General features: G+C 40.4%; 1 protein-coding gene across 1 annotated transcript; it reads left to right on the forward strand.

Annotated features, from left to right (window-relative positions):
* Positions 1–2074: 2074 nt before the first annotated feature.
* C6 (complement C6) lies at positions 2075–26629 on the forward strand. The gene is given in 18 exon segments (XM_062513602.1): positions 2075–2122; positions 3734–3891; positions 4697–4853; positions 7094–7238; positions 7862–8003; positions 8850–8988; positions 10921–11121; positions 14759–14999; positions 15709–15831; positions 16806–16972; positions 17896–18121; positions 19313–19484; positions 20393–20504; positions 20958–21090; positions 22070–22261; positions 22752–22842; positions 24279–24520; positions 26448–26629. Coding segments are annotated over 18 exon segments (2871 nt in total).
* The last annotated feature ends 717 nt before the right edge of the window (positions 26630–27346 follow it).

The raw sequence follows: 27346 nt of genomic DNA on the forward strand, positions 1-27346 counted from the left end.
CCATACTGCTGACTGAATTTCTAAGTGCTTCTTTCTCTAGCTGATTGTCAGGACAGAAGGTGAACATGAACACGAGGGTATTGTCCACTGTTTAAGATGCCCTTGGACATCCTGTGTAAGAGAAAGATGCACTTACGCAAGTGCTAACCTCCATCCAGGGCAGAGAGTGAGATTGTTTTGAAGATATCCATAGACAAAACCTTTGAGAAACAGGTATAGAATGGAGAGCAGTCCTTCAGTGACAGGCAGTGAGCTGCCAAAACCTCCTGTCTTTAGTCACCTTGGTGACAACATGAGTGTTTACTTCGTTGTTCTGGCCCAGACCATTCATTTGCCTCGTCACCTTGCCAGCTTTCAGATGAGCTGACAGCCTCCTGGGGCACATCAGCTGCTGTATGCAGCCAAAAAGTGACTTATCCCAAGCAGTGCTCTTTCTTGTTGTGGCCTATAAGTTTCAGGCGATTGATTTAAGTTCCCATCTAAGCAGTCAGTATAGATGCAATTGTGCAATTCTCAAGCCCTGGCTTTGGTGCGAGGTCTACCAGTGCCCATTTAGAACCTAACATTTCTGTTAATGCTAAATGTGGTGCTTGTCTGTGAGCTTGTTTTCTAGCTACATGGCTTTTTTGTAAGACTGCTTTTGTAAAAGACTCCTAGGTGAAGACTTCACTATGTGAAAAGTATCTTCTCCTTTATAATCTTTTAAAATTTAAAAACTCTTTAGCAACTCCTTTTTTTTTTTTTCCTGAATGAAGAGGTAAAAATATAGTTTCTCATCTAGAAGGTTTTAGTTATCTGCATTACATACTGTGAACACTGACTTGTTGCTCACAGCTGTGGTTTGTTTCTGCAAGGCTGGGAGAAACCAGGCATCTCCTCTTTGGGATCCCACTGGGACTAGAGAGGCTGCCCTCACTGAACTGTGAGTGCTGAGGTTTAGAAGATGCTCTCTCAATATTTTTCACATAACTTTAAAAAATCCCACCCAGCAGCAATGATAGAGCCAATGATGACTATTTTGATTTCCTATGACAAGTTTACACAATGTAATAAGGATCTGGCAGAACATAATTTTGCTAATTTTATGCTCAAGTTGTGTAACAACACTTCTTGGCCAAGCTCAGAATTAAAAAAAAATTAAAAGGCAACTGGAAAATGAAGCTATTGCAGGAAGCACTGAGGCTTTTTTTCAAGGATGTAGATAACCTTGGATCCAAACAAATTGGGAAATATATTTGAGGACTCTGACATCTTGAGTTTTTTCTGCCAGTCTAGAGGAGTCAAGGGGATTCAGTGCAGGAACGCCCTCTGCCTGGAATCCTTACTGGGGATTTGGGAGGTCAGGGATTCTATTTCATACTGAGATTATTTTTTTAGGGCAAACTTCATTTTGTATTTGCCATTGGTGTTTGTGTTCTGCATGTGTGTATTCTCTCATTTACCATTTTAATGCCTGCCTTGGCACCTCATTCATGGCATGGTGCCCATGCTGCAGGACAGAGGCTCTCAGTCCTTGGCTGCTGGCAGCACTACCCCGGGGTCAGTGCACAGATCTCGCCATCGAGGGCAAAAGGCAAACAGATGTAATGTCTTTGGACTTTTGCTTTCTCTGGGAGCTTTTGCTTTCTCTGTCTCCCCTGTTGTGGAGACAGTGCAGCAGCAGACAGTTATTTGGCCTTAGCCTGGACTATCTCCTGTTTCCTTGTGAAAGCAGTAATGAGTTACAAGCATGAGCCTTCTTACCAAATTCTTTCTCTTGCTTCTAGACTCAAGGCAGAGACATTGTGCAGTTCTCTTGGGCAGCACAAGGAGACCTGCAGTGTATCGAGGCACTTTGGTCTAATGCAAATGTACTTTGGTTCCTCTTGGGTCGTCCTGGGCATCTGCATTGGTACAAAGAGGTAGCTCTGCACACTTCAGTAGGACACATCTCCCTGGGGGTGCAGGTGAAGAGGCCACTTCATTCTGAGCACTCCTGCCACCAGATCAATTTGCCTTCATTAAAGCATAACCAAATCAAACAAAGCCTCTGGCCTTTCATTTGAAAGACTGCAGCAAGCTACACCAGGGTCACATGAGTCTGCAATATACCCTGACTTTTCAGGGAGCAATCTTACAGTAAGTTAAAAAGGAGGGCTGTTTTTGGTTGGCTTCACTGCATACACATTACAAGACATATGGAGAAGTGTTCTGTGGGGTTTGTTTTGTTCTATTTCTTTAAAATGTTGAATTACTCTCTCATGTGCTAATATTTATTATTATATACCTTCTGATGCACTGATGGGTAGGTGTTTTGCTCCCTGATGAGAACAAAGAGTGTTTTTGTACATATAGCACAGTGTTGGAACGAAACATGTAATTGTTGTGTAGGGCTTCATCTTTTTTCCAAGCCAGCATTGTTGGAGAAAGAAGTTGGGAAATCAGGTAAGGAAAAAGAAAATATCTGTTCTCTTTGTAGTCCACTGGCAAGACTGCTACTTCCTCTTGTCTTCCTATATTTTGTATTTGATTATACTTAAATCTCTCTGAAAGGCTTGTTTATTGATGAGCTTTCCATGTAAAAAGTGCTGCAAGTTCTCACTTCACAGCAGTGAAGTGCCTTTCTTTGCTAAGAGAGGAAGCAATGCTTGGATTTGATGCAATTTCATTTTTTTTCAGTGAAGTATAAAAATCATAATAGCATATGGGGCTAAAAACCTAAAAGAAAAACAGTTATACAATTTATTTCCAACTCTTTGAAACAAAATATTTTGGAGTATTGTTTTGAAATAAATACTTTGATTTCTAAATGTCCTGTTGGGTTTGGGAGTGGGGGGTTTGAGGTAAACCAGATTTATAATGCTCTACTGTAACAGCCTATCACAATTGGTGTTGATTCACCCTCATTATGAGATTTGCATTTTTTTAATTAATGTATATTGTTTTCTGGAAAATATGAGGGTTTTTTTGTTTGAATGATTTTTGTTTTGTTTTGTTCTGTTATTTCTGTTTGTGGTTTTGGTTGTTTGTTTGTTTTTGGGGTTTTTTTTAAGTTTACCAAGTATTACTACTTCCTAAAGACTGCCTATAACCTTCTATCTCAGCAAATAAAGTTTGATTGACCACTGGAGTGAGAAACAGGCTAGATGTTCTGTTTCTACTGCTAGTGGAAAATTCAAATGAGCTTTGAATAGTGATGGTTAGCAGTTTCAACAGTCTAGTCAAAACTTTGAGAAGGGAGAATTCACTGCAATAAAATGCTTATGCAAAGGGTGTTTAGGGCATGTGAAAATTAATTGGTTACAGGCTAATAGATGGAGCTTCCCAGTGTTAAGGTCTTGTTTGTTGTTTTACATACTGCATGTAAAGAACTCTCATATTTCTATTCTTATTTCTAGAAAATACTTTTGAGGATAATACTAAGCAGCAAAGAACAATAACAGATCTTTATTTGTCACATTCAAAATAATTTATAAGAAACTTCTGAAACAGAAATAATGCAATAATTGTGTTGGTACTTGTGATTATGTGGCCAAAAACCCATTGTGACTTCTGGTCCTTGAAGTATTGACTGAATTAGTGCTATGTCACGTATGTCATGCATGATTGCCTCTTTCTAGGTGCCCTGCTTAGCACCTTTGTATTTTGAAGCAGATTTATAGACTCTGCATTTTAGAACAGACATCTCTGTAAGAACTCTGGCATAACTAAGTGATAGTTTCTTGAGCTTTTGTTGCTTGTCTCTGTGATATAGATGGACACCTTTGCCGTGGGTGTGACTGTGCCAATGCACCTGGTGCTGCTGAGCCTGGTGATTGGGAGCAGCCAGGGGTGCTACTGTGAACATTACCCTTGGGGGCCGTGGTCTGCCTGCTCACAGACCTGCAATTTTGGCACACAGACCAGGCACAGGTAGGGCCAAGCCATCTCCCTACTTCTGTGAAAAATAACACTTCTGGAGAGGGACCCATGTTAAAGCTCCACCTTCCAGAATACATTGTGAAAAATTGTCATGCTCAAGTGTTTATCAGATAAATAGACAATCTTTTAATTGCATTGCTTTAAAATTACAAAATATTGTATGTAGGGAATTACTGCCTGTGAGGCAGGGAGGGAAGGGGAGGGCTGGAATTAAATGATCCTTGAGATCCCTTCCAACTCAGACCATTCTAATCCTATGAGCCAGTGCCTCCAAACAAACCAATATCTGCCAATAGATGCAATGAGGGGAGGAGCCAGGTCCTACAGTGGCTTTGCTGGCAGCATTCAGCCCCTGTGGACGCACTGAGGCTGCTGTTCAGTGCCCTGCTCTGGGAGCCCTGCACTGGGCACAATGCTGCAGGAGGGGTGAGCTCCACATTTCCTCCCTGCACCATTAGTTTTATGACAGTAGATTATGTCAAATAAAGATTCAGCAGCATCAAATTTGATGCAGCTCTGTAGTATAATCTAAACTTGTGAGAAATCCCCTATTTTCCTCCTGACTGTGTCTGTAGCTATCCTCTGGGACATCTGAAGTGACATGAATCAAAAAGAATTGCTCTTTAAACTTAAGGCATATTTGGATTTTTCTTGTAATCAACATTCTGTGACAGCATATTATCTCTCAGGGTTTCTTAGTCGGGTTCAAATCATTTTGTCAGCCTTCACCCACAAGTAGAGAACACCTACGATCTGTCTATTCTTTCCTAGCATCTTTTTTTTAACTTTTTTTTAGGCAAATAAGAATGGATGAATATTATAGCCAAAACTTCTGTGACCAGCTGTGCACAAAACAAGAATCTCGTACATGTAACCAGCAAACATGTCCTATCAACTGTCAGCTTGGAGACTTTGGCCCTTGGTCAGAATGTGACCCATGTGTTAAAAAGCAAGTAGGTAGAAAATATATGAGTTAAATGCAAGAAATTATGCTAAAGAGATCTCCTTGTTTCAACTTTACAGCAATTGATCTGGAAAATGACAGTTTAAGTTAACAAGGGAAATTGGTTATGAATTATACAGTAGGAACTTGAGAGAACAAGTTAAAGTAAGCAGATCAAACCAGAAGGGGGTGATTAAGTAGAGTAAACCCATTTATGAGGCTGCCTGTGATGCTTCTGATAAACTTGCTTCAAAGTTTCCACTGTCATAATTAAAGGTGAATTTTTCACATAAAGAATCAAGTTCACATAAAGAATCAAGTTCACATAAAGAATAAACTGTGAAGTGCTCATATCTGCTTAAGCGGGAGAAAGTCACAGAATCTTAGCTCATCCATAACATTCTGTATTCTAAACATTCTAAAGACAAGAAAAATAGAATCAAATCATCTATTGAAAAAAGTCAACAGATCCTAAGTGCCATGGGCTAGATATTATCAGGCTGTATTTTACACTGATATCCAGGCTTGAGATTGCTCACAGCACAATTCCCTGAACCTTCATAGCATGCACAAACTCCCCTGCCACCCCCACAGGTAGATGTGCTAATATCTGTGGGACAAACACCCAGGATGGTGTTTTTCCCCCTTGGGCTTTTCTCTGTTGACAATGGTACACTTAGTGGAGAGGGAAGAAATGAAAAATCAGGTTAAAGTGAATTTGACCTAAACAAACCAAGCTCTGTCAAATGTAAAGTTGTAGAGGACAAAGGGAAGTGACAGCAGATTACGTGGGGTAGCTGTATGGCTGGTGGGCATGAGCTTTGAAGATGACCACAAGAGCAGCTCCAAGGTTCAGTGCAGACACAGCTTACATCCCTCTGCATGTACCCCTTGGTTTCAGAAATCCATGCCTGAAAAGCAACCCTGAAAAACCTATCAGACATCACAAGTATATCTTTACATATATATCGAACCTTCTTAGGGTGAGAAAGACACACAAAAGAGGTTCTACATGGGAGAACCAGTCTGTGGGGTTGCAACTAGGATAGGCAGTGTGAGAGCAGAGCAAGGAGAATCAGTGAGAGACTGGGAGACAGAAAGCTCCAAGAGGAGAAACTGGACTGATTTCAGTACCTTCTTATATGTCTGAGTTTCTTACCTTACATCCCTATATAAATGTATTAATTTTAGTAATTTTAAGTACTGATGCAACACATGTGCTTCTTCAAGTATAAAAGTACTTTTGTGGACTGTGGTCCATTTCCCCCTACAAATTAAAGATCATTGCTTGTGACCTTCATAAATAGTAACAACCAACATAATGGAGGACCTGGCTTACAGTGTAAGAGTGAAGACTAGAAGTAAGGGGAGGGATAAAGAAGTGGAAGTTCTGATAAATAAAATAGTGAGTGTTATGGAACTGAAATCGAGCGTAAGGAGTGGTTCTCATGAGCTTGAAAACTTTCTGGTGTTGCTCTTTGCACTCTCCCTTCAGAGTGACTTGGTTACTGATTTTTACTGGAATCTTCCTGCACTGTTGTCTCCAAGGTCTGTCTATAGGGAGGGAATTCTGCAAGGAACCATACTTTTCCAGTGGAAAAAATTCTTAGAGGAGAAACTGTTCAGGCACATGCAGACAGGTCTCACCAGAAGTCCTGTGAAGTGGAGTGGAAAACATATCTGAAGTGCTTTATCCATTTCCCTTCAACTATACTGTTCTGTGTGGAGGGTGCTGTCTCTGGGAAATAAAACTCAATGAGCCCCCAGAAACTTTCAGGAAAAGCATTTTTTTCCTCTCAAGTCATTCAGTTCCCCTCAGAAAAGAGGTCCCACATGTGGGACTCAAGCCACCTGAGTTGTCACTGTCAGGGTATTTCTAATTCAACAGAGATGGTAAAGAACAGGAAAAATCTCTGTAAGCCTGCTCTCATATGATTTCCTATTGTACATACTGAAGATACAGAGATGGAATTTCTGATTCCTTTGGTGCTGTAGACCGTGTGGTCTTCTGTTTAATCATTTATGCTCCTTCAGGGCTAATGAGGCTCTTGGATACCAGTTCCTTGCCTGCCTCACCTGGGAAGATGGCATGGTAGAATGGAAGGACAAGAAAGACTGATTATTTCCTTCAGGGCTCTGGTTCTGATAAAGTTTCAGCAGCACTGAAGTGTGTGGCTCTGCCTGGGGTTGGACTTAGCTACAGACACAGCTCACAAAAACAACCCTGGGTTTATTTCTTCTGCCTTTCAGTTCCGTACCCGGGCACTCCTGCGACCATCCCAGTTTGGGGGCCAGACATGTACCGAGACACTGGTGGACTCCCGCCCATGTTTCCCAGCTAAGATCTGCAACATAGTGGAAGTTGACTGCAAGAATAAATTTCGGTGTGAAAGTGGTAATGATAATCCTCATTGTGTGACTGTAGTATTATCAGTTAGTCAAAAGATTAGATACTGAGAGAAAAGACATCCATACATTCAATGCATAAATTCCAGGGAAAAGGGACCAGGGAGGAAACTTTATGTGAGGATTTTTCATGTATTAGTTACAGCTTATCTTTTCAGTTTCTTCTATAAGTAATTAAAATGCAGTCCCTAGCCTGCGGTCACTATGACCATGATAGCTGGACAGTAGCATTGTTCCAATTATATTTCTTTGCATAGATTTTTCATGTACAAACATAACTGTAGAGTTTGCCTGAACATAAATTCTCACAATCTTTATTAGGGGCTGGTGGCTATTTCTTGTTTGCTTCAATTTAAATATACCTGATTAGACAAAATAATTTTTTCCACATATCCTTTTTCCAAATTTAAAATTAAGTCTTTGCAGCTTTGAATCGAGGCAAAACTCACAGAATTGAAACAATAATTTCTTAACTGGGATAATCTTGGCCTTATACTAACTCAGTGATAATATCTATGGGAAGCCCACACCTTTGCAAGGGAAAAAGACAAGACTACCCTTTCCTGCATTTAGACACGATGAACATTTGCTGCTGATGTTTCTCTGGTCCAGGTCGCTGTATTTCAAAAACATTGGAATGTAATGGAGAAAATGACTGTGGGGACAACTCTGATGAAAGAAACTGTGGAAAGAAAAAGACTGTGTGTAACCGAAAGTATGAGAGTATCCCAGGTGTGCAATTAATAGGCAGTGGGTAAGCCATCCCTGCTAATTTTTTGTAAGCTCTAGTTGTTACCTCACTAACTTGCATGAACAAAATAATTCTCAGTTATCATGTGAGAGCATTCATTAAAGCATGCAATCGCTCAAATTAGAACTGGCAAGAAATTATAAAAATACAACAAAACAATCAAGCTAGGTCTTGCCTGCTGCATCTTCCAGTGATGCTCTGTACTGCTGGTAGACCAGATGAAGAGGTGTCGAGGAACACTGCCCTTGAGTGACTTGTTCTGTCCCACAGCAACTAGAGCATGTATGGGCAACTTCCAGCTCATGAAATTACTTGCCTGTACATCGTGCCAAGTGCTTCAGAAATTCTGCAGATGTTCCTCTATGGGTGCTTGTCTGTGTGACATTTCACAGGACACCAACTACTTCCATGCTATCAGTTAAAGCAATATAAAGCCTAAACCTGGGATGCCTGTCCCAAGCAGACTTGCATTTTTAAACTGAATTTTTATCTCAGTGTGGTCCAGTAACATCACTTATGGTGGAAATAGACAACCAATAGTTCATTTTCCTAGAACCATTTTTAAGTTCTCCACTTAACACTGACTGCCTTGTGCTGACTTTGGGGTTATCAGTAAGGTTAGGTACTGCTGGAATGTAGGAAACTGGATTGATGCTGCTGCGTTTTTCAGGTGAATTCAGTGTGAATGAGAAGTTGTTGTAATTCCTTTCAAAGCAGTAACGTGACCCAGATGCTCATACTCTCAATCGAATCTACAATACGTCAGTGCAGCTGTATACCATGAAGTGTTGCAAGTCCATACATCTTTCTGGAGTTGTTTAATCTCTGGAAATATTTTTTTTTTGTTAGATTTCACATTCTGGCAGGTGAGAGCCGAGGGGAAGTTCTTGGCAACTCATTCAATGGAGGACAATGCACAACAGTGAAGCGCAATGAGACAAGGAAATTGTATCGTGTCCCTGCAAATCTGGAGGTTGTCAGCTTTCAGGTACTCTCCAGCAGCAGCTCCCAGCTGTAAAAACCTTGATGTAATCACAGTCCAAGTGTTAGGTAGTACTGTATGTTTTGGAACAAGATTTCTCAACCTGGTGAGGCTGCTTCAGTTGACGTGTGGAAAGGGGATAAATTTCCTTGCACCATTCATGCCTTTCAGATCTGTGTTAACTCAATGCACCATATATCAGAGTCAATATGATTGATTTGAGCTTCTTCTGCTTCCTTGTGGCTGTGGCTTTATTTTGTTCTGACTTGGTACCAAAGGCCTTTTCCTAGCCAGACATCATCTAGGCAGAGGTTTGTTCAACTCCAAAGCTTATTCCAGCATCACTTCGGCATACTTGAAGTATCAATGCCTGCAGCTACTGACTCCAGTGTCCTTCCTGTCACCTGCAGCCTTGAGACCCAGTTCTCTGAACCATTTCAACCCCTCAGTCCTGCCTGTTCCCTGCCCAGACCCTCCACAGTGCAGAAAGGAAAGGAGACAGACACTGAGCCTGGGAAATGGGAAGACAAAATATACACAGCCTGGAGAGGAGGCTCACAGGACAAGCTGGGGAATGACCAAAATGAAAATGGAGTGTATTTTATAAAAAATCTGGGAACTACTAATACCTTTTTCACTGTCAGTAGCATTCAGAAAATGCTTTGGATGCCATGGCTGGGGCACAACATCTGGCTGTGTACATATGAGCAGGCCCTGTTTGAAACTAGTGGATGCTGCATTGGGAAGAAAAGAATGCAAGATATGAAAAAAGCTCAACTAATGGATGAAAACTGATGATTTTTGCCACAGGTGTTGTGAGATTTTAGAATTACTTTAATAGAGGCAACTGAAAAAAGGACACCCTGCTACATTCCAGAGAAACTGCAATTGAATTGGCCATGACATGCAGGATTTGTCAACAATGGTGAAAAATTACTGTGTGCAGACATATTCAGAGGGAAAAAAACCCCTTTGGTTTGCCCAGGTCTCTTTATAGCCAGTAAGGTTCATTAACTTACTGATGTCCATTTGCAGAACTGTCAAGGTTTTTGAAACTCACCTTTAAGAGTGCATTTTTAATATTTAGAGCAGCTTCTCATATAGAAGGATCACTGGATTTGGGCTTCATGGAACTCCAGTGTATTTTCCTGCAAAAGCATATGGCTTAATGGAAGCGGAGGGTGAGAAGGGACCACCTCACATCCTGAAATCCTTAGTGCCCTATAAAGCAAACAGGTCTAGAGGAGGGGGATAAAAATCTCATTTTTCAAAAACACATGGGATTTTTACAAATTTTGAGAAATACATAATTTCTTATCTGATGCTGAGGGTTTCTTGATCCTTTGCTCACCACTACCAGTGAAGGTTTACCAACTCGCTCAGCAGGTTTGCTCGCAATTCCTCTTCATCTGCCTTTAATCCATCATACAGTATAGGTACTAGCAGTCCAAGTATACTCTTAAGACTCTCCTGTGAAAACCTGTTCATTCTTCTAGCTGGAAATTGAGAAGAAAGGCCAGGAAGCACCAAACTTTGTCTTGTACAATATAGAAGCCATGGGATTGGGAAGTATTGATGATGTGATACAACATATATGTCTGGAATTCTTTTAAAAGTATGTTGAAATTTGTTGGAAAATATTCCTAAGGTTTAGGACACATGGGTGAGAAGCTTTAGAAGAAAGTGTTACATGCTTTTTTGCTGTTGTTATATAAGCAACTATTAATAAGTCTGCTTCTTGTATTAATTTTGTCTCTTAGCCTTTCTCAGACTCATCTTTCATGTTAAGAACAGTTTTGTGGCTTACTTTCACATCTCAAATAATCAGGCATATTTTTTCCATTAAAAAACATCAAGAAATCAATAATTCTTTGCTTAATAGTTTTCTGTTTCATATTATAATTTATGCAAATTAATTTTGCTTTATTGAATTGCCAGGTAACAGATGAAGAGGATGATGTAACATCAGATTTCTACAAAGACTTAACTCCCCTGAGTGATAGTGCTTCTTACAGTAGCTCATCCACTCGAAGTGGTAAACATTCTTCTGGTATCCCATTTTTATTCTCAAAAAAGACACGGGTCCAGGTTACATCATCTTCCTCCTTCAAGAAAGCTATTAAAGCCTCACATGAAAAGGTAATTGAATGTTGCCTTCAGTTTCTTTCTTCCAAATGACTTCTGTCTGCTTGTTTCAGAACTGAGCTGCCAAAGGCTACTTTCCCTAAGAGGACATTGGCCCACTAGAATTAAGTATTTTAAAAATCCTCTTTTGATACTACCTCTTTTGATACTACAATATATTCCTGGTTGTAACATACCTTTTGTAATGCATCATGGTTTTCTGGGTTTAGTACAGAAAACTTAGGCTTATTTCACTTTTAAAAAGCATAGATTTGACATTATCATATTGGGTAACCCACTCCTTCCCCTATCCTAATTATAGATTAGAGGGCATAATACCTAACAGTAGCAGACAACTAAAAATATAAAGGAAGTGCACTCAAGAATGTAATACATATGCATGTACTGGAGTTAATCTACATTATTTTTAAATTTGGTTACTAGCTTGCATATTGGAGTCTCATGTTTGATAAGATACATTTGGCCATAAAGATAATCTCAGAAATAACACACCCACAGTAAAGTTTCTTAGAACAGATAACATTTTTCCAATAAGATTCCATGCCTTTAAAGGAAATGAATACTGGTAGGGTAAAAGATTTTGTATCTTTATAGCTTAATGACAGTAAATGTTGGGCTATTGTTTACACTTCTGCAAGGGAAAGACTGTAGGACTGAACGAAGTTAAGACCTGTTGAAACTCAGGAGTTTTACAGTGAAGCTTTTGCACAAACTTTAGTCTTAACATTAAGATTTCCTATGATGGAAGTTTGCTGCAGGCCTTGATCATTTTTCCTAATGGTTAAGCAACATGATTGCTTGAACAGTCTGTTGCTTCTAGTTTGGATGCAGCTATCCTGAAGTTCCAGCTGCTGGAAACAAGTCGACTTTCATGCCCATGTAGATACATGTACACAGATCAGGCTGCTCTCTTGTACAATTGGCAAGTTTATTTTGGGGTAACAGTGGCTTCTTACAGGCTTAAACCCAGACAGAGCTAATTATGAAGATGTTAGTTTAAGTGTATGTTCCAAAAGAAAAGTTCTTTTGCATATACACTGGTTTTCATGGAAGATGGTGAGGTACAGGAACAGTTTGCCCAGTCAAGCTGTGGATACCCCATCTCTGGCAATGTTCAAGGCTGGGTTTGATGGGGCTTTGAGCAACCTCAAAGCTCTATCCAGTGGAAGTTTTTTTCTGCTCACAGCACTGGGTTTGAACCTAGATGGTCTTTAAGGTATCTTCCAACTGAAACAATTCCATAATTCTGTGAAATCACAGAAACCCACCAATACCTTAGTCTAGTTGATGACATAACATATAGATGTTATGTAAAGATGTTATAAAGATGTGTCATAAAAATGACACAGTTTATAATCCTTTCTTAATGAATCCACAGCAGGACTATTACCTTGGGTCTTCCTCATGTTATCAACTGTATCAGACAGGAAGCCTCTATTTTTATCTCTCCATAAATAGTATTAGTGAGTGTTTGTAGGTAGATGTGTGCTTGTACATGTTTGAGAGACCTACAAGTGAATTTGCAACACTTCCTTATATAGTGAAAAAAGAAGAGTATATTGATCACTTAAAAGGAAGGAGGAACTCTCCTTTGCTTTGGGACATCTCATTCAGATCTTTATGTTAAAATATGTATAGATAAGATCGAAATATTTAAATATTTTATTACAATATATTATATGCATATATATATATATATTGCATATATGCATATAAATGAACACATTGCATATAAATAGATGCAACAAAATTTTACATTATTATCTCAGAGTCTCTAGAGGGCCCTAGCCACTTGAAGTGCCATACATTTCTCCATATTGGCATGGAAGAATTATGAAGACTTGATGTTTTTTAAGTTTATTTACCAGAAAATTTTTAGCTAACTGGACTGGTCCTCTGGTGTGTCTTCATGAGTTCTGATCCTTTAATCATAGAATCATAAAAGACTAGAATGGTTTGTGTTGCAAGTGACATTTAAAGGCAACCTAGTCCAATCTGCAATCAACTGGGACATCTTCAAATAGATCCTGTTGAACAGAGGCCTCTCCAACCCAGATGTTTCCATGTTTCCATGTTTCCAGGGAGGGGACATCCACCATCTCTCTGGGCAACCTGCTCTAGTGTTTCATCCTCATCATAAAAATTTTCTTCCTTATACGTAGCCTGAATCTACTGTCTTGAAACCATTATCCCTTCCCCTCCTGCTGTAGGCCCTGCTAAAAGGTCTGTCCCCCAGCTTTCTTATAAATCTTCTTGAAGTGTCACAATGCCACAGTGAGGTCTGCCTGGTGACTTCCAGGCTGAATAACTTTTCCAGTGTGTGCTCATAGCAGAGTTGCTCCAGCTCCCTGATCATTATTCTGGCCATCCTCATTCCAACAGGTCCCTGTCCCTCCTGTGCTGGACCCCAGCTCTGGATGCAGTGCTCCAGGTGGGTCTCAGCAGAGCAGAGCAGAGGGGCAGAATCCCCTCCCTGCCCTGCTGCCCACGGGGCTCTGGATGCAGCCCAGGACACGTTTGGCTCTCTGGGCTGTGAGTGCCATGGCTGGGGCATGTCCAGCCTCTCACCCACAGCACCCCCAAGCCCTTCTGGGCAGGGCTCTTCTCAGTGAGTTCTCCTAGCCTGTGCTCATGCCTGGGGTTTCCCAGATTGTGTGCAAGCACATACTGAAACCAACTGAAGTTTTAGAATCAATATATGCCAAAATGGCCCAGAATTTTGTGTGCCATGACTAAAATGTTAGCTGGCACCATTAAAAATTGAGAAAGTGGAGTGGAGCAGAGCAGTAAAATCCAGCAGAAGAACCTACATATAAAACACAAAGTGTTTTATAATTAATCTTTCCTATCTGTCAGTTATTTATTTGCTCCAGTGTCCTGCCCCTCCTTTTGATCTCTTTGCTTTGGCCTTGTGCCATTAGTTCCCCTTGTCACTCTACAAATCCCTTTTTCCAGTATTTTCTACTTGTTTCCTTTCTACTTAGTACAACATTAACATAAACAGAGTCCAGCATTGCAAAAACATATGAATAAGCTCTTTCATAAGCATGTATTTTTTTTCTACATGTAAGAGATATCCTTTCAACCTCAGGACATCCTATGATTCTATGATTCTGTTTCCAGTGTTTGAACATTCTCTTTTACTTACCTCTCACATTAACAGCCTGACACTTGAACTCATGGAGGTCTTTAACCCTAGCTTTAGTTTTAGTTTTAACAGACTGCTAAATGGTGGAACTTCAAAATACCCACTCACCAAATTAGCTGCAAACAACACATAGACGGTTAAAAGGTGAACTCTTCCTCAGAAAGTTTTGGTCATCTTAACAATTGCTAGTGTATTCTTTTATGACAGAAATCCTTTTAGATTGGTAGGTATTTGGTGACCCCTATTTTCTAACTATAATACAAATACTGGAATATCTGGTATATACCCCCACAATGCAAGGGAGCCCTCAAGAACCTCTTAGAGCTCTTGGAAAATCCAGAACTACTCTGTTTGTGGTTAAAGCATCATGATAACAGGATTCTTTTGTTCTTGCAGTGTATCTCAGGATATACTCTTGGCTCCTCTAGTTTCTGCACTTACCTGCCTCTGAAGGTGCTAAGACTCCCCTTCTCTTATTTCTAGAATTCCAACTTCATTAGAATCCATAAAGTAATTTCTGTTGCAAACTTCACAATGAAACAGTCAGATCTGCAGCTATCAGATGTCTTTCTAAAAGCACTTAACCACCTGCCCCTGGAGTACAACTACGCTTTATACAGCAGAATATTTGATGACTTTGGCACTCACTACTACACCTCTGGGAAATTGGGTGGTTCCTATGATATTCTTTACCAGTACAGCTCTGAGGAACTGCAGAACTCAGGTATGTAATCTTTAACATAACTTATCTTTAATGATATTTTAAAGAAAATACCATTATTTGTTTAACAGCTTTTCCTATCCCGGTTTTTAGGTCTTACACCACAGAGTAAGTTCTCCAACAGCAAAAAATTATTTAGACTTTCACAGACTCATTAATTACTCACACTGCTTACATATAGAGCAAGAAGAAATTTTTGCTCTGCACTGTATTTGAAAAGTTCAGGGGACTCCTTATTTGGTAAATGTCATTGTGTTCAGGAAAACCACTTAAGACCTTCAGACCAAGACCAGGTGCCATCAGGAAAAGGTGTTCCAGCATCCTATGGCATGGGACTGAGGCCTGAGAGGTATAAGGGGTAGGTTTTGTGATGCAGTCAATAAAGTTGATGGTTTGGATTAGAAATTACTTTAAAATTTTCCCATGACTGCTAGACTGCCAAAACAAAAAGACAATACCACAAAAATGGGGGAAAAAAAGTTAAAAGCTGTGATCTTTAATGCCACTGCTGTAGCTTGCATGGCCATGGGAAGGTAGTTGAAGCATGCCTCTGTCCACCTCTGTATGTGGGGAAGCACATGCCTGCTGTATTGAAGTGGCAGGTGAAGAGCAGGGGAAGCTGCTGGCTCACCTCACTGTGAGAGTAAGGGGCATGGTGCCTGCCATGTATCATGGTTAGGGTGATGAAGATGCTGCTTTGTGCTATTTCTAGGTCTGTCAGTTGAGGAATCAACAGAGTGTGTCCGAACAGAAACAACCAGGCGTGTGTTCTTCAGGAAGAAAAAGAAAGTCAGTACGAGATGCACCACAAACAGGATGACTGTGACACATGAAGGTGACCATGATGAGAACAGGGCCCATGTCCTGTTACTTACCCTGAGAGATACCATTTCCCTCAGCTGCCCCAGGTGACCTCTCAGCTTTGTTGAACTACAGATGCTCTTCTACCACTCAGAGGAGTGGAGGAGTCCGAGGAGCCAGTGTTTCATTGTCTGGCTCTGATACAAGCACTGAAATAATACTCTAATTTGCAAAAGAAATTATGATGTAGGTGTGCTGTTTCTCTGCTCTGGAGGACTATCACTGAGGATCTGGTGGCACTGGCTCTCCAGATGGTCACAGATCTGTCAAATATTAGCCCTGTCCCTGGGTGCAGGGCCAGAAATGATGAACTGAAAAATTAACAAAGCTAGAAATTTGTGTCCATAACTGAGTCCCTATCTTCTTTAAGGGCTGCTCAGAACTCACTAAGAGAGGTGGGCAGCAATAATACTCCCCGACTTTCTTTTCCCACCTTCCTCATGCCAAACAGACATTTAGATACTGGACTTCCAGAAATGTGCCTCAGAAACTGCAGAAAGCTGGCACATTTTCTATGAGAATGGCAGGAGTCATGTTCTGCTTCGCTAAGGATAGGAATTTCATCACTTCTACCATGCTTCTGTCCTCAGTAGTTGATTAATATCTGTTACTTGGATGTTTGCAGCCAGGACTAAACCTGCCATGCTGTGCATTCTAGAGGTATCCTCCTGTGTGTTCTAGAGGAGGCTGCTGCATCCTCTGCATTTTTCCACAACTTACACTCTGAATATCCCCAAGGCTTATGTGGAATATTATCACAGGCTTCTGTCATAGCAGGCAGGGATTGTTCTTCTGGGCTTTGACTTAATTTTTCCAAGGATAGTTTCAAAAAATTAAACTTAGTATATTCTTTCATATCCTCTTATATTTTTTCTTATAGTTCTGTTGTCACATCCACTGTCTTTGGAAGTCATTGTCTGTAAATACTGTGATGAAATCGTCTTTCAGGTTCCATTTTGGAGTCAGCCGAACGATCACTTTCCCTGGTAAAAGGTGGTAGGTCAGAGTATGCAGCAGCTTTGGCCTGGGAAAAAAAGGGGGCTTTTCCAGGACACAGAGTCTTCACAGACTGGCTAGAATCAACAAAGGACAATCCTGTGGTGATTGACTTTGAGGTAAGGGAAGAACAAGAAAAACACTGAGATAGCAAAGACTAACTGGTTAGCAGCTCTTCATAGAGTTGTGCAGGTATTTTTTCTTGTAAACAGGGATGAAGCTATGTGTGATATGAATGTACATAAGTACGGGCATAACATAAACATACAGAACTTTTATTAGGACAACTTCTTGTCCATGTTGGTTTATAAGACACATAAGTTTTGCATTGTCCATGGACAGTGGGATTAAGAGTGAGGAATGTGAATTAATTGCTCCAGCACCAGCAGGAGCTCAGGCATAGGCAGGAGTTAGTTACTGTGTAGGAAAACAGTGCATGGGATCATTCCCTTGCGGGGCCTATGTTGCAAAGTATGTCACATAGCTAACCTGAAATAAAACAGCAGTGCCCTCTCTCTCTGTCCTGCTCCTTTAATGCTGCTGTGAGTGCACTGAGCTGTCTCCCTCTCAGCTGGTACAGCAGCTGCTCAGCAGCTCTTGAGGCAAACAGCAAAACCTGCACAAATGAAGCATCCACTGAGGTCTCTCCTGCTGCAGCTGCTGAACTCCTGAAGGCAACATCTGACATGACAGGGATGGGATGTAAGCAAACCCTACATCACATAGTGATGTGATGGGTGGTAGAGAGTGTCCTGAATTTTAGGTTCATTAGTTGATTCTCCTCTGGTTCACAGAGTCCTAAACCAGGGAGATCAAAGAATTATAATCAGGACAACATATATATGAACAGTATATATATATGTGTATGTGAACAGGATAACATGTATAGCACTGCCATGCTCCTTTGAAACATCCATAATTCCTGTGTGATACAGCTTCATATATAGGCTCTAGCTCCTTTAAAATGCTCTGGCTGCCCCAGTGAGGGCCCTGCTGTGTTTTGTGTGTTTTGGCTCCTGCTGACTGAACAGCTCTCTGCCAGGTGTCACCCATCGTGGACCTGGTGAGGAACGTGCCATGTGCTGTGACCAAGCGCCACCATCTGAGGAGAGCCCTGAGGGAATACGTGGGCAGGTTTGACCCCTGCCAATGTGCCCCATGCCCCAACAATGCCAGGCCTGTTCTCTCTGGGACAGAGTGCCTCTGCCTGTGCCCAGCCGGCACCTACGGCACCGACTGTGAGACGCGGGCTCCAGGTTACACATCAGGTATTCAGGGCGATGGTGTCTTCATGCAAGTGTGGTCCTTCTAGTACCTCTTTCTCAGGGGTTAATCTGCCATAACCTGCCCTTACTACATCCACAGCACTTCTTACCACATGATGATGTCCAAAAACCATAAGAATAAATGTAGGGATTACCAAAAAAAAAAAATCAAACTGAATAGCTATGACTCCAAAGGGAGTGTAAGACATGGTAAAATATTCCTTAGCTACTTAATTAAGGTAGTATGAAATGAGCTTTTCAACAGTTAGGGTGCAGCTGAGATCAAAGATAATTTATGCAAAAAATTAAGATACACAATGCTTAGTTTTCCCTATAGCCTATTATGCTTAAGACCAAATGGCTAATGAGCATAAAAATTGTTGATTATACTTTAGAAGGAAAACTCAGTTGTCATAAGGCGAGAGAACATAATCACCATTCTGGAGAATTTAAAGAGCAATTTAATGTGGAAACATTTTTGAATTAAATTTGCACTAGTGTCATACCTAAGGGAAACAAAAGAGATATTATACATGTTTATAGTCCACAACCAAAAGAGGAAGTCACTTAGGCAGATACAGGTCTCATTATCTGACCCTGATAGAGGAATATTTTGAAAGAAATAAACAACTGAAGACAGAGATGGATGCAGAAAGTCTATCACATGCAGAAAAGAAAGGGTGTGTAAGGAAAAAAAAAATAATGCAGGTTTCATGGTGATAGAGGTAATAGATGCCAGGGGTTAAGAGAAGACAGTAATAGTAATGTTTTAACTTAACTGGCATAGGATGTAGATTTGGGATTTAGACATGATGCTAGAACTCAGATTTATTAGAAAACTCATTAAATAGTGACCTATGTAAGAAACTTGTCATAAAAGATGTACCATGAAAACACACACACATCTGTGTGTGCAATAAAAGTATAAAATATGCTGCTTCTGGGTTTTAATGTTACTTGCAACCAAAACTAGAAAGGTAAATGTGTTTTAGTGTTTTATGAAGCAGCTTGAATTTGGCTGGACACCCTTTGGAAAACTTTATGTTCTAGATGCAATCTACTCCCTTAACATTAGCAATTTCAAATCTTCTGAAAATGGCTATTATGAATTTACCCTCATCCCTCTCATATGTGGCCTTAAAAGAAATATTGTGTATGACTAGTAAAGGATGGTATCTCTTTCATTCCTTGCAGTTGCTGTTGATGGCCGATGGGGCTGCTGGTCCGAATGGAGCCCATGCAATTCTTCCTTCAAAAAAAGAAGGATCCGGGAATGCAATAACCCCTCCCCAATGAACGGCGGGAAGCCATGTGAAGGGCAGTGGGAAGAAGAGGAGGACTGTTATGTCTCTGTGTTCAAAGACAGGTAAGAAGATCAAAAGATCTCCACAGTCATGGGACAGTTAAGGAGCCCTCCAGCACTGTGACAACCAAGAAGTAGTAGACAAGTTTCCCCTCTGAATTTCTTCGGTGGAGCAGAGAAGAGGCAAATGCTGAAAATCTCTGCAATTTGTTTGGCATCTGGATATATTAATTTTTATTCTTTGAAAATTGCTGATGAATTGCATACTAAAGTATGCCTGTAGATCTTGTATGCTGCTTTGCATGGCTTTTTTTTTCAAAGCCAAAGAGAAAACTTTTCTTTCTCTTCATTGGAGTTCATAGTTTCTATTTTTTTCTTGTTTGCTATTCCCACTTTTTTTAGAGGTTTAGATCTTAGTCACAGAAAGAGTTCAGATGAAGCTACCAAGTTTCTCATATTTCCACTTCAAGTATGCCTGACGTACCTTTTTAGCATGTTTTCAACTCCGAATCCTAGCCCCAAACTGGCTCAGTTTTTTTCATATTCAAGCCCAAGTCTTCAGTTTTTCCACTGGGACCAAGAGCTGAAACAGGATCTTCACTATCCCTGCTGTACTGACTGCAGAGGGGATTCCAGATTGAACAGGAGAGGATTACAAGCAGCGGGCTCCATTGTTCTTTGTTACTCAGTTAGACATCATGGCTCCATGACTACAGCTCCATGCTCACAGAGACAAGCCACCTTTAACCACTGCCTGGTGGCAACAGAATTATGTGGATTATTTAGAGACTTCCTGTTATGTTGTTCTTTTTCTTGCTGTATAAAAATATTTAATAAATTATGTTGATAGATGCATTTAGCACTTTTTGACTTCTCTCATCCTCTCCCTCCATCAACCTGCAGTTTTGTCCACCATCTTTTATTTAACAGATGCTTAAAATACAGCCTTACAGAAAATTTTCACTTTTCAGAGGTGCTCCTTGTATAAATGATGATGAAGCCAGGAGAGAAGAAAATGTCTTGATTAGTGAACCTGAGTCTGGATGTCCCAGGCCAGACCCACCAGATTACGGCTTTATCAGGGTGAGCATGAAAAATGATACAGAAGCAAAGTGTAGTAGTTGCAGAGACTGGAAAAGTTATAGCTTCTCTGCTGTACGTGCCTGATATCCAATCTAGCTGCTGTGTTAGTGAGAGTGCTGTGTTCAAGGAATGCTGCAGGACTTTAGCCCACAACACTACACCAGCAACTGAAGAAAAGTCAAGGTAAAATTCATTTCAAGTGGTCCTTGAATCCTTGTTTTGTAACCATGACATCAGTTACTGCAACTGGACAAAGTTATCATTATACTGGTGAGTGGATGACTCACGTTTCAGAATAGGAAATGCATGCATTTGTTACATCTTATCAGGATTTTGCTATTGTTTCCTTTGACAATGCCCAGTCTCATTACCACAGATCCTCGCAGAACTTTTTGGTGTGGGTTTTTAATTTTTTTTGTTTACTTTCTTTTTTTCTTTTTGTTTGTTTTTTAGAATGAAAAGAACCAGTATGCTGTGGGGGAGGAAGTTGAAATTGCTTGTGTGAGTGGTCATAGCCTCATTGGCTATCAATACCTTCGGTGTCTGCCAGATCAAACCTGGACACAGCAACATATTGAGTGCCAACGTAAGAAAATTAACAAAATGCACAGCAACAAAACAGAAGGGGAAGGAAAACATACAAACAAGATTTTAACAAAGGTTCAAGAAAAAAAAAGAATTTCAAACGTATCTGAAAAGATAGCATTTTTAGAAAGTATTTCATGTAGGCATGGCAAAAACATCATGAGTAACTACATCACTCCTCTTTCAATTCAGAAGTGTTACTGTTATGTGCTTTGTAAGGAAATTTTAATATCCAGTGCATTAAAAAATCCTCAGATGGATGCTGTGAGATCCTTCTCTTTTCCAGTTTTGAATACTTTTAACAAAAGAACTCACCTTTTGTTTTCAGACTTACAGAGGTATCTTTGGGTTGATACAGTTATGAAGAACAAATCATTCTTACAGAAATTTGTCTACTATCTTTTATATTAAATGGATGATGTGTTTCTAACCATGACCTCCCAGGCTGCCTTGAAAATCTCTACCATAAATCAATGCCTTGAAGGATTTATAGATCAATTAAGAATTAAGGATCAGAATCGGTCTGTGTTTGCTAAGAGAGATTTCAGTAGTTTTCTAGAATTTGGTGTGATTTAATTGACTTAATCTTCATTTTAACAAAAGAAGTACCTGAATATACTTATGAGCTTTCTATTGTCATTGCCTTTCTTCCATTTACAAAAGAGAAACTAAAATATGCTGTTAAATGCCATTCTTACTATTTTTAAACAGCAAAATTAAATTACTTATATTGGCATACATTAGAAACATATTGTCATTATTTAGTTATTACTTGAAAAATACTGCAAAGACTATGACAATGCACTGAAAATTTCTAGACTTAACTATGTTAAATGTTTATTAGTTTTAAATGTCAGACAAATGTTCAGTGTTACTGAGTATCTTTATATGGTTCTTCAGATAAAGCATTATGACTTTCTGTAAATATCCACATGTGTTAAACCAACAACAATTATGTGTTTTTTTATTGTTTGTTACAGCCTCAGTATGCCTCAGGCCACCAGTATCTGACAGTGTCACAATTTCCCCATTTAAGCAACAATACAACATTGGTGAAACAATGAAGCTGAGCTGCCAAGCTGGGTTTATAGTCACTGGTCACACAAAGTATACCTGTGGGAAAGACCTCTCCTGGATACCTCCTGTTTTGAGGTCCACTACATGTGAAAGAGGTTAGTATGCCTGCAGGTACTTATTGTTTCCGTATTGCTGGTATTAACGGGACAGTTTAAGACATATAGGAGCTGTTCATTATAGTTTTACTTTGTGTCTCCCATGGTGACAGAATTTCAGCTCTATACTTCTGCATTAAGTTCAGAATTTTTGGATGAAATATACTGTAAACATTGATAATAAAAGAGACACTGCAACTGTTTGCTTAAAACCAAAATCAAACCAACCAAACCCCAACTGCATTAACAAGGCTTTATGAAAGCAAAGTAGGAAAATGCATTCTATTGAAACTTCAGCTTCTCTTGTCAAACAGTATTTTACAGTGATTTTTTTAAAGACTGATGAAAATACTTGTAGCATGCCAATCAGGGAGCTTTTGAAGAGAGAAACTTAGGATAAAATAAATCCATTTTAGTTTTTATGGTAGGAGTGTAAGATATTTCTGTTCATCCCTTACTAGTTACAGTAGTTCTCACTCTGTTGTTTCAGATGTGCAAACTAATATTAGAGGAATTTGCAATCCAGGACAAAAGCAGGTTGGATCTCAGTGTGTTTGTATGTCTCCAGAAGAAGATTGTGGGTAAGTACTGTAATTAGAAATCAAAGTTTCTCTAATGATAGACCAAGAGGCCATTGTGACACCAAACACAAAGAGCAGGAAAAGAAAACTGAAAATCAAGACTATTCTCTGTTCACATATTAGCTAGCTGTTCCTCTGTATTCAAATTACAGTCTTATTTGTATCCTATGAAATAAATGAATAATCACAGAATCACAGAATGGGTCAGGTAGAAGGTGTCCCAAATGGTCTCCTGGCCCAACCTTCCTGCTCAAGCAGGGCCACCCCAGAACACACAGAACAAGATTGTGTCCAGCTGGTGCTTGGATATCTCCAGTGAGGGAGGCTCCACAGCCTTTCCATGCAAACTGTTTCGCTCACAGTAATCCATTTTTTCCTCATGTTCAGGTGAAATTTCCTGTATATCACTCACTGCTCAGCTCTTGTCCTGTTGCTCAGCACCTCTGAGGAGAGCCTGGTCCATGCTCTGACCCCTCCCTGCAAACACTGACAGACACTGATGAGGTTCCCTCTCAGTTGTTTCTTCTCAAGGCTGAACAGGGCCAGCTCCCTCAGCCTGTCCTCATGACAGAGATGTTCTGGTCCTTTGATCGTCTCTGTCACCTTCCACTGGAACCAGTCCAGGAGTTCCACATCTCTGTTGTGCTGAGGAGCCCAGAACTGGACACAGCTCTCCACATTGCCTCACCAGGGGTGACTAGATATGCAGAGTCACCTCCCACAGTCTGCTGGCAATGCTTTCCCTAATGCACCCAATTACACTACTGTAATGAGGCACTACAGCATATCCTTTTAGTCTACACTGCTCTCTGCTACTGGAGACCCCAGCGCTTCCTTTTCTTCTCTTTGTTTCTCCAATGTCATCACCGTGCACAAGAAGCATGCAAGAGCTATGATCTCTAAGGTTCCTTCCAAACCATTCTATGATTTTATGATCCTCTTTTTGGAAAATAACCAAGTTCCACAAAATGATGCTGCTTGGAAATGTATGCACCTTCTTGGAATTAATTCACTCAGTAACCAATACAGAATAAAGGAAACTACAAGCCACAGGATGGATTTTGCCTGCCCTTGGTCCCAAGACAGCTGTGTGTCAGAGTTGCACACACAGGTGCAGGGATGCATTAACTCAGAAAAGCCACACAGGCTCTGTGAAATTTCACATCCTTGTGGAGGTAACAGCCTCTCCTTTTTCCCTGTACAGACACATGGCCTTCACCTTCCAACAGATGACAGGACCAAAGCTTCCCCATCTCACAGCACTTGTTTTATCAGGTCCAGGTCCTGCAGTAGCTAGGGAAGCTTTTTAGGTCTTTAGATAGATCTCCAGCTTGGCCATGGCTTTGCTGTGTTTTATCCAATGCTGATGGACTGTTTAAAAGCATGGAGTTTTCCACAGCCTGCTAAAATATTTTTTCTTTTATTCCTTTGGGCAGCCACTACTCAGAAGACATCTGTGTGCTACATGCTGTTTCTGAACAGAATGTGACCAAGTCCAGCTGCCAGTACTCAGCTGAAATGTGCCTCGGAGTGCAGACATTTCATTTCTTGCATGCTGGCCCTTGCCATGGCAATTCCAACCTAGACTGGGCTATTGAGAGGGCAAAGCTCTCTACAAATAGCTTGAAGAAAATTCCCTGTGGCTATGACACCTGCTATGACTGGGAGGATTGTCAAGGTATGACTTCTGAATGGTGAGATTTAGCCATCCCTTGGGATCTAAAAGTAAAATGTCTGACATTCACTGCTCCAAGAACAGGATTTACAGACATTGTGGTCCCTCTGACCACACAGAGTGTGAAAGTGGGATCAGTCCTGTGTCCCTGTTACCTAGGGTTACACTTAGATATTTCCTTTTCCCCTTTACTCACAACTAGTGTAGTATTGTTAACTTCCCATTACAGAGATGTAATTTGAGTTCCTCCATGAGGAACTTGGAGATAAGAGAACTTTTTCAGGAGAATTAACATTTGAATCTTTAATCACAAAAATGTAGTTGGTAATATTTTCACCCATCCCTTGTAAGGCTACAAGCTCCTAGTTTGTACTTCAGGAATTAATTTGGGCCACACCCTCTGTAGCATATAATTAAGTTGTGAAATTAAATCATGATACTACTTCAAAAGCAAGACTGGGACCATCAGGTTTAATGGGAATTTAATGGTAGAATTTGCAAATACCCATATGTGAAAACTGTGTTTATCAAGAGTTTTAATGAACTAGCTAAGCTGGTAAAATCCCTAAAAGGATTATTTTCTAAACAATATTGTGCAGCTTGGCTATTTACTGTGTAACCAGGTGATAAGAGCAGTAGGTTTTTCTGTAAATGTCTGAGGCTCTGACTGGTTCCATGCACAACAAGTGCTTGCCAGGTAAAGGCTGAGTGACAGACACGCTCACTTCATCCCTTGCTGCCAGAGACAAATCTGATTCTTATCACTCCTGGTCTACTTAATGATAAATAAAGCAACAGCAGTGTACAGCAATCCTAAGCTCCTGTTTTGAAGATGCAAGATATCTGCAGCAGAGAATTTGAAGTAAATATGGCTGTAAAATTACTGCATGACCTGATGTTCTTTTTGGGCTCAAGCAGAGGGCATGACCAGGTGTGTCCATCAATGGACATGCTATGGTGGAACCTCTAGGCACCTTGTGCTCCTGGGAAAAAGATGATAATTTTAAAAAATTGCTTATTCCAGAGCCTCTAAGATGCCTAGCTCTGCTTCCACTGTGCAAGTGTCTTCAAGCTGGATCTTGTGCCAGCACTTGAGTGTTTTTCTCTCATAAGCCTACAGAGGAGCCCTGTTCAGAAAAAGAGAGAGGGGAGAAAAATATATTAAATAAGATTAATTGTCAGTATGGTGCTCAAGAGATTAGAACTGGACTCTTCACCATCTCCATAGAAGACCACTTTTCATGAGTGTGCACAAACATTTAGGAAATGAATGTTTTGCTTTTCCTGAGAGTGAGTAGTTGGTATCAACAGAGGGACAGAACATATTGCAGAGAAGATACTGCAGTACTGTGAAAGAAGCTAAATGGAGGAAAGCACACATTTTTCATGTTTTAAAAAACTGAAGGCAGAAAGTCTGCCTAGGGAATTTCTGGGAAATAATATAAAGAGTCAGAACCTGATTAGATCAGAAATAGGTAATGAAATAACCACCAGGACTGAGCTTTACCACAGGCCAGCAGTAGGTACCTTAGCATTCATAAAGAGAGCTTTAATGAAATAGGAGCTGACACAATATGGACCTTAAGACTCCATTTCATAGCAAGATTGTGTTCAAGGATAATTGGGAAAAGAAAGTCAACTTAATATATCTTTGTTTAGAAGAAAAGTAATGGAAAGCCAGTGGATAAAAATAGTTAGATCAATTCTGCTTTTGTATGGGCCATTGCTGCAAAAACTGTTATTTAAAGCTGATTATGTCTCTATTCCTAATATCCCACCATCTAGTGAATGCACAACAGACTTTTTGTAGCTAATATATCACAAACATCTAACAATTTTTTTCCCTGTTGGACTTTGAAATGTCATTAAAGTATAAAATTTGCTTTTAGTAATCACATTTGCTGCTATATTTCCAAACATTCATTCCCAGAGACACAGACCCAGTGCTCCTGCCTGATGCCTTACCAGTGCCCCAAAGAAGACATCCGCCCTCACTGCATCCAAATGGAGGCAACAGGGAGGAGGAGGACAGTCAGTCATTGCATGCTGGCAGCCATGAAGTGTGCTGGCATCAAACTGCAGATGCTGGAGCAGGGGAGCTGCCTGCCATAACCCACTTGGTCTCTGCAGACACCATGATCATTGCATCAAATGCAGACTGAGCCACCCACGGAAAAACTTGGTCAGTTATGAAAGGATCAGTGGATCAAAGAAAAAGGATGGTAAAAAAAAAATACAGTTCACTTAACAGCTTTTTGGGAGAAGGGTGGCAGTGGCTTTTTTCTGCCTGAAAATCACCTGGGCTTAGGGGTATAAGGATGGCTTGTCATTGCTGGCACCTCTGAGGATGTGCAGAGAGGAAGGGAGGGGAACAAATGAAAAGGGACAAAAATAAATATTGCCTTTGGTCTCCCCTAGAGATGGATGAGACTTTTCCTTTCCTCAGCCATTTGTTGCTTTGTCCTTGTGATTGTGACTGCTGTGCACTCTTGTCTCACTGGCTGAGTACCTGCTGTATCATGCAGGCAGACAGAGCAGTCACTTCAGCACCACTTCTGACATCAAATGGGGAAGGGGTAGCAAGAGCATCCCTGCAGTCAAGGTACAAATGGAAGGAGCAATACCGAACACTGAAAAACACAATTACACAATGACTGAGTGAAGTCTTCAAAACTATGCAGTTTTTAATTAGAGCAGCTGAAGGGCAGAGGTGTTAGCTTTCTGTGTTTGTTTGCTGGATTTGAGCTTTAGACAAAAAGCCTGAAGCCTAAAGCTTGGGGAATTTTATGCTATACCCCTCAAGAATATTTTTGATTTAAATATAAAGTA

The sequence above is a fragment of the Cinclus cinclus genome, chromosome Z (assembly GCF_963662255.1).
Source record: "Cinclus cinclus chromosome Z, bCinCin1.1, whole genome shotgun sequence".
Taxonomy (NCBI): Eukaryota; Metazoa; Chordata; class Aves; order Passeriformes; family Cinclidae; genus Cinclus; species Cinclus cinclus.